The sequence below is a fragment of the Typha angustifolia genome, chromosome 7, assembly GCF_048772165.1.
Source record: "Typha angustifolia cultivar Huaian chromosome 7, ASM4877216v1, whole genome shotgun sequence".
Lineage (NCBI taxonomy): Eukaryota > Viridiplantae > Streptophyta > Magnoliopsida > Poales > Typhaceae > Typha > Typha angustifolia.
The window spans coordinates 4,833,544-4,839,103 of record NC_133245.1 but is presented as its reverse complement, the minus strand read 5'-3'; the positions used below and the strand labels follow the sequence as shown (position 1 = coordinate 4,839,103).

Sequence of the window (5,560 nt, the reverse complement as noted above, 5' to 3'; positions counted from 1 at the left end):
ATGTTTGATTACTAAATCAGTTTAAGAAATGTTTCCAAACTCAAAGCAAACATGACCTTAGTCTCACGTAGGAGTGCTTTGAATAGTTACATAGTATCTTAAATAAACCTATTATGCTAATTTCTTAATTAGGTGGAAACCTCCCACTCATGGTTGAGAACCTAATCCAGGTATCCTAATGGGTCCCATTCTATTACAGGTAACACAGATATTGCAAGTTTAGATCCACTTTGAAAACGAAAACACGGGCAATTTATGAAATTTTATTGACTTTGAGAAAATTATATTCGATGCACCAAGATTGAAACATATTTTTTCCTACTTGCTAATATACTAAGTGATTTTCATAAATAGGCTTGGGCCCTTGACACGCTAGCAACTAACATTTTCCCTGTCACAAAATAATCTTATAATTATGTTTTCTCTCGTATGTATCTTGAGAAGTCAATAAATATATAGATTGACTTTTGATAAAACTTGCACTTACTTATGGGTCTTCTTCCTAGTGCCTACACTGTAGATTTTGTCCTCCAACATCCATGGAGATTTTTATAATCATGATGATTAATTAATTAAATATCTTATTTTCTAAAAAAAGAAATTATATGCAATTGTCTGAATGATGAAAGATTTAGTTTTAATATAAAAAGATAGAAATGCTCTTATATATATATATATATATATATATATATATATATCCTTATTATTTTATTCACCTCACATCCGTTGACTAACAATATCGGATCGGCTTATCTAATTTACAATCCAAACCCGATAAGGATTTGGATCATCCAACTTCAAAATGCAAAACTACGTGAATTTCCCGGCAAACCTAAACCGCGGTAAAGCTAAAACCCCAACCGTCCGATCTCTTAACCATCGCATAGCCTACAAGTATCGCAAGAACCCGATCTCGCTGCCGAATTCCGTTCACATCTCTCCTTTCCGCTCTCAAAATACCTCACCTTTCGAAGCGCGCTTCCCTTCGCCAATGGCATCCCCGCCCCGACCCCAAGAGGATAATAACAAGGCCCTAGATGAAGCCCCTGTCGCCTCCGACAAGGACGAAACCCTAGCCCAGGTTGCTCAGACCAATGGCGGTTCCTCGGGTGGGATTGCCGCGGATCTCGCAGGTACCGGAGAAGAGGGTTCCGAGAAAACCCTAGCTCGCGCGGATGAGTGGTTCGAGAAAGGGTCGAAGGCGATAGAGGATGGGGATTTTGTTGAAGCCGTGGATTGCCTCAGCCGTGCCCTAGAAATCAGGTTAGGGTTTCAATATTTTTAGGTGTTTATGTTGCTTTGAGTTATAATCTCAGAGAGGTTCTTGATTCTTTCTCTCCTTGTTGCATTTATAGCTTCCTAGGAAGTCTTTTCCATTGTTTTTTATGCACATTAGTATTGATGACCCTAATGATCTCTTTATGATAGTAAGCTGATTGGTTAGTGAGTTAGTAACGGGTTCTTAGTTTTATCTGATAAAGAACTGGACAAATGGTTAGCACACCAGTTTAAACTATATACAGATGATATTAAAGAATAACTAGTGAGAATGAAATCTGTTATGCACTTATGCATACTAAGGAGGTAAAAGATCAGAAACCTCAAAGGTTCCTAAAGGAGATTCTATTTTTCTCCAAAATTTGGAGTTTCTTTGTATTGTGATATTTGGAAGTAGGACATAAACAAGCCAAGCTTGAGTGATCTAATCAGCTTGAAACGAGTTTGAGTCGAGCTTGCAAGGGACCAACTCAAGCTTGAGTCAGTTTGAGCTTAGTTCGGTCCACAATTCAGCTCTCTACCTAGTATGGGACTAAAGTCATTTAAATGAAAATTAAATATATATTGAATAAACAGAACTCCTTGCTAGGAGCACTAATTTTTGAACCCAGGACATGAAAAGAATGAAGCACCTGATCATCTTCTCTAACAGAACTTTCTTCTAACTAACTAACTAGCTAACTATATATATATATATATAAACTCGTGTAGCATATCCTTTCATGCCGAACTTAAAAATAAAGTTTGAGCCTGGCTCAGTTCAAAAACGAGTCCTTTCAAAGCCATTAACAAGCTGAACTCCAGTAGCTTGCGAGCTCATGAGCTTATTTGACACCCCTACCTGGAAGTACTGTTTTGAATCTTCTTCTGCAATCAGTTATCTAATGAAATCATTTTGTAGTTTAGTTTGTAGTTTTCAAAAATTTAAGATTTGCACATATGGATAATAATTTAAATATAATCGCCGCACTGTTGGATGGGCAGGCTGAGCAAAGAAGGCATATCGAACAAGACATATATTCTTTCCTCTGATCTATTATATATGAGATCTCTAAATTCAATATTTGATTCTAGTTTTTTGTTTTAAATTTGTTATTTTTCTTCTTCTTTTTTCTTGTTTCTGTGTCTAAGATGTATTTCACTTTGTAAGACTATTATGACAGTTTATGGATACACGCACGATATTTTTCATTTTTTGTTGTACCTGTTTTGAGTGGTTTAATTCTTTTTAATCCCTTTGAAAATTCAGGGTTGCACATTATGGAGAGCTTGCCCAAGAATGTGCTAGTTCATATTATAAGTATGGATGTGCTTTATTGTACAAGGCCCAAGAGGAGACTGATCCATTGGGTAATGTACCTGAGAGTAATCCCACTAATCCAGAAACAGCGAAATCTGCTACTAGTATTGACAGTAGTGAAAGTTCGAAAGCTTCTACTACTAATGGAAAAGAAGATATTCTCAATGATAACAATGAGGAAGCTGATGAAGGTACATTAAGATCGTTTTATTTGTCTGTACTTCATGTTGGCTACTCAGTGGTCATTTATGATCCCGTTATTTTTATCATTGTTACAGAATACGAGGTATACAGCTGTTCAAGATCATGCCATCTGCTTAATGATGTTGGGCATATGCTCTTTTATTTGCTTGATTTTATTTTAAATGATTTTATGATTATTCTTAACGTGAGATCCTTTATCAGATACAAAAGCCCTTCTACACTCAAATAAAACAATTTTCATGTTCTATAATTTTGATGTGGATGTTTTATAAACAGATAGGGAAATCATGTACTCAGTCTGTTAGATAGTCATAGAATATACTAAAATTAATACTAGATGCGTTGGTCTAATCCTTTCCCAACTAAAGTGGTACATGGGACATCATAAATCTACAAATGTATGATTCTACCACATTCAATATATCATTCTATTTCTTCCTAATAAGATGAAGACAGCAGTGGTGCACCAGCACATAAACTGTGCTGATGAGAACAATGTTTTAATTAAACAGTTAAGAACCATTGCTCACAGTGATGTAACTCCTGTAGACTATTTCTTTTAAGTTCTTTACTGTTTGAGAAACTTTGCTGTTATTCATATGGACTCCACTACTTGTATATGCTTGCCAACCTTGTTCTAATAACTTAATAGGACAGGCTCATCAAGTTTTCTTAATTTTATTTCAGTTATTTCTCTGATAACATCAGGCTTATACCTTTGAAGTTCTAGTTTGTGATTTCATACCATCTCTCTCTTACTTTCTGTAGGTAACTAAAGATATTTCCTTCTGAAGAGAAATGTTTTGCTAGTCAGCTCTATGTTGTGCATACTTAAACTCGTATAACTCAATAAATCTAGCTGTATTCTCTTTTCTGTATCACGCATAACTCTGGGATGCATTTATCTGATGTTTGTATACCCTGAATATTAATTTCATGTCACATCGAGAGAAGGCTCTAGTGACAAGGATCATGATGATGGTAATGATGGAAGTGAAGGGGATGGGGAGGATCTGGCAGAAGCAGATGAAGATGAATCAGATCTGGATCTGGCCTGGAAAATGCTAGACGTTGCAAGGGCAATTGTTGAGAAGAGCCCGGAAGCTACAATGGAGAAAGTAAATGTCTGGGCTGCTTTGGGAGAAGTCTCAATGGAAAGAGGTTAGTACAATAATTATGTTTATGCATTATTATCAGTAACTGTGGATTTGGTGGTATAGTAATATGTGTCATCTATATTTTAATTTCAGAGGACATTGAGACCTCTCTGAGTGACTATCTGAAAGCTCTATCTATACTGGAACATTTGGTCGAGCCAGATCATCGCCGAGTTGTGGAACTGTATCCTTATTATATAAAATATGTAGATCAAATAGCTAAATTTTCTTCTCCTTAGGCATCTATTAAGAGATGCCAATAAAAATAAACTAACAATTACTAGCTTATTGACAGTACTACTTATCATTAGCTCCCTTAATTTGGTCTTAGGAATTTCAGAATATGCTTGGTGCTGGAACTGGGATCAAAGATTGGAGAGGCCATACCCTATTGTGGAAAGGCTATCTCATTGTGTAAGTCTCGCTTACAGAGACTCAGAGAAGAGGCAACTAGGGCAGATTCTGGAAAGTCTAGTTTGGAAGATGAGATAGAGTTGCTAGGTGGCATATTGACTGAACTTGATAAGAAGGTATTGCAGCTCTCTCTCTCTCTCTCACACACACACACACACACAACACTCACATTTTCATGCACACTTCAGCATGCAAACACAAGCAGACCCTTTCATATGAGAGAAGGGGGAACAGCATTAGTACATTACCTCTTTACAACAATAGTCGCGCTTTACTATTATTTATATTATCTAAGCTGGCAATAAGATCAAAATAAAAGTTGTCTTCTAAAATGCAGCTTGAAGACCTGGAGCAAATTATGTCAAACCCAACTTCTGTCATATCTGATGTTATGAAGATGATTGCTTCTAAGTCATCTGGTGTAAAGAACCTTCCTGAAAGTGTGACCAGATCTCTATCCTTGACTTCTTCACAGATGGGTGTTATCAGTAATGGTTTTGATTCACCAACAGTTTCTTCTGCAACAAACGGTAGTAGTGTTACACACCTTGGTGTTGTTGGAAGAGGTATAAAGCGGGCTACTGTCAAGCCAAGCAGTGTCGAATCATCCCCCAAAAGGCCCAAGCTGAACTTGCCTGCGGAGAAAGCTGATAGCTGCACTTCTGAGGTGGCTGAGTCCAGTGTCCATGTGGCTGAGTCCAGTGTCCATGAGGCTGATGCTCTCTCAAAGTAGATTATGTTTCTAATAACCTAGCTAACAAATATTAAACAGTGATGTCATTATCCATCTTTCTGTTAGATGGAGCTTTGATGTACATCCTTATTGCATGCTGAAAGTATATGTATGGTGACCAGCTACAGTTATCTTAGATCTTGTTTTATGATATTTTTTTCTTGTAAACCTGTACATGCCACTGTTATTACTTGCTTTTCACAAACTTGTGTTACTGAGAATGGTTTCAATGCCTAATAGTCTCTCATGCTTAGGATGAGACAATGGAAGCTGATACATGAAACTATTCACAAGGTTTTGTGTTAGATTCCTCAGTTTTCTGTATCTTTTCAAGCAAATAACAGCAGCTTACCGCCGAAGCGATTTCCTTTGGTTGTGTGTGAAAGCAAAACCAGCTCCTGCTTCTCTAGCTTGTTACATCCTTGGGCATGATGATACATTAGGTGCATGTAGATCTCTGAGACCCCCCCTATA

The 5,560-nt window shown here is 37.0% G+C and overlaps 1 protein-coding gene across 1 annotated transcript; it reads left to right on the top strand.

Moving 5' to 3' along the window:
• Positions 1-870: 870 nt before the first annotated feature.
• On the top strand, positions 871-5,239 carry LOC140763733 (uncharacterized). The gene is made up of 6 exons (XM_073102060.1): positions 871-1,263; positions 2,528-2,769; positions 3,737-3,943; positions 4,033-4,123; positions 4,271-4,469; positions 4,691-5,239. Exons 1-6 carry the CDS (start codon positions 992-994, stop codon positions 5,084-5,086), a joined length of 1,407 nt encoding a protein of 468 aa, XP_072958161.1. The 5' UTR covers positions 871-991; the 3' UTR covers positions 5,087-5,239.
• Positions 5,240-5,560: the final 321 nt, after the last annotated feature.

What these genes read in the sequence shown, in the direction of transcription:
- LOC140763733 (XM_073102060.1), top strand. Translation starts at nt 992, where the DNA reads ATGGCATCCCCGCCCCGACCCCAAGAGGATAATAACAAGGCCCTAGAT. An exon ending in AGCCGTGCCCTAGAAATCAG is followed by an intron (nt 1,264 to 2,527) that starts GTTAGGGTTTCA and finishes TTGAAAATTCAG; the next exon opens with GGTTGCACATTATGGAGAGC. An exon ending in CATCGCCGAGTTGTGGAACT is followed by an intron (nt 4,124 to 4,270) that starts GTATCCTTATTA and finishes ATTTGGTCTTAG; the next exon opens with GAATTTCAGAATATGCTTGG.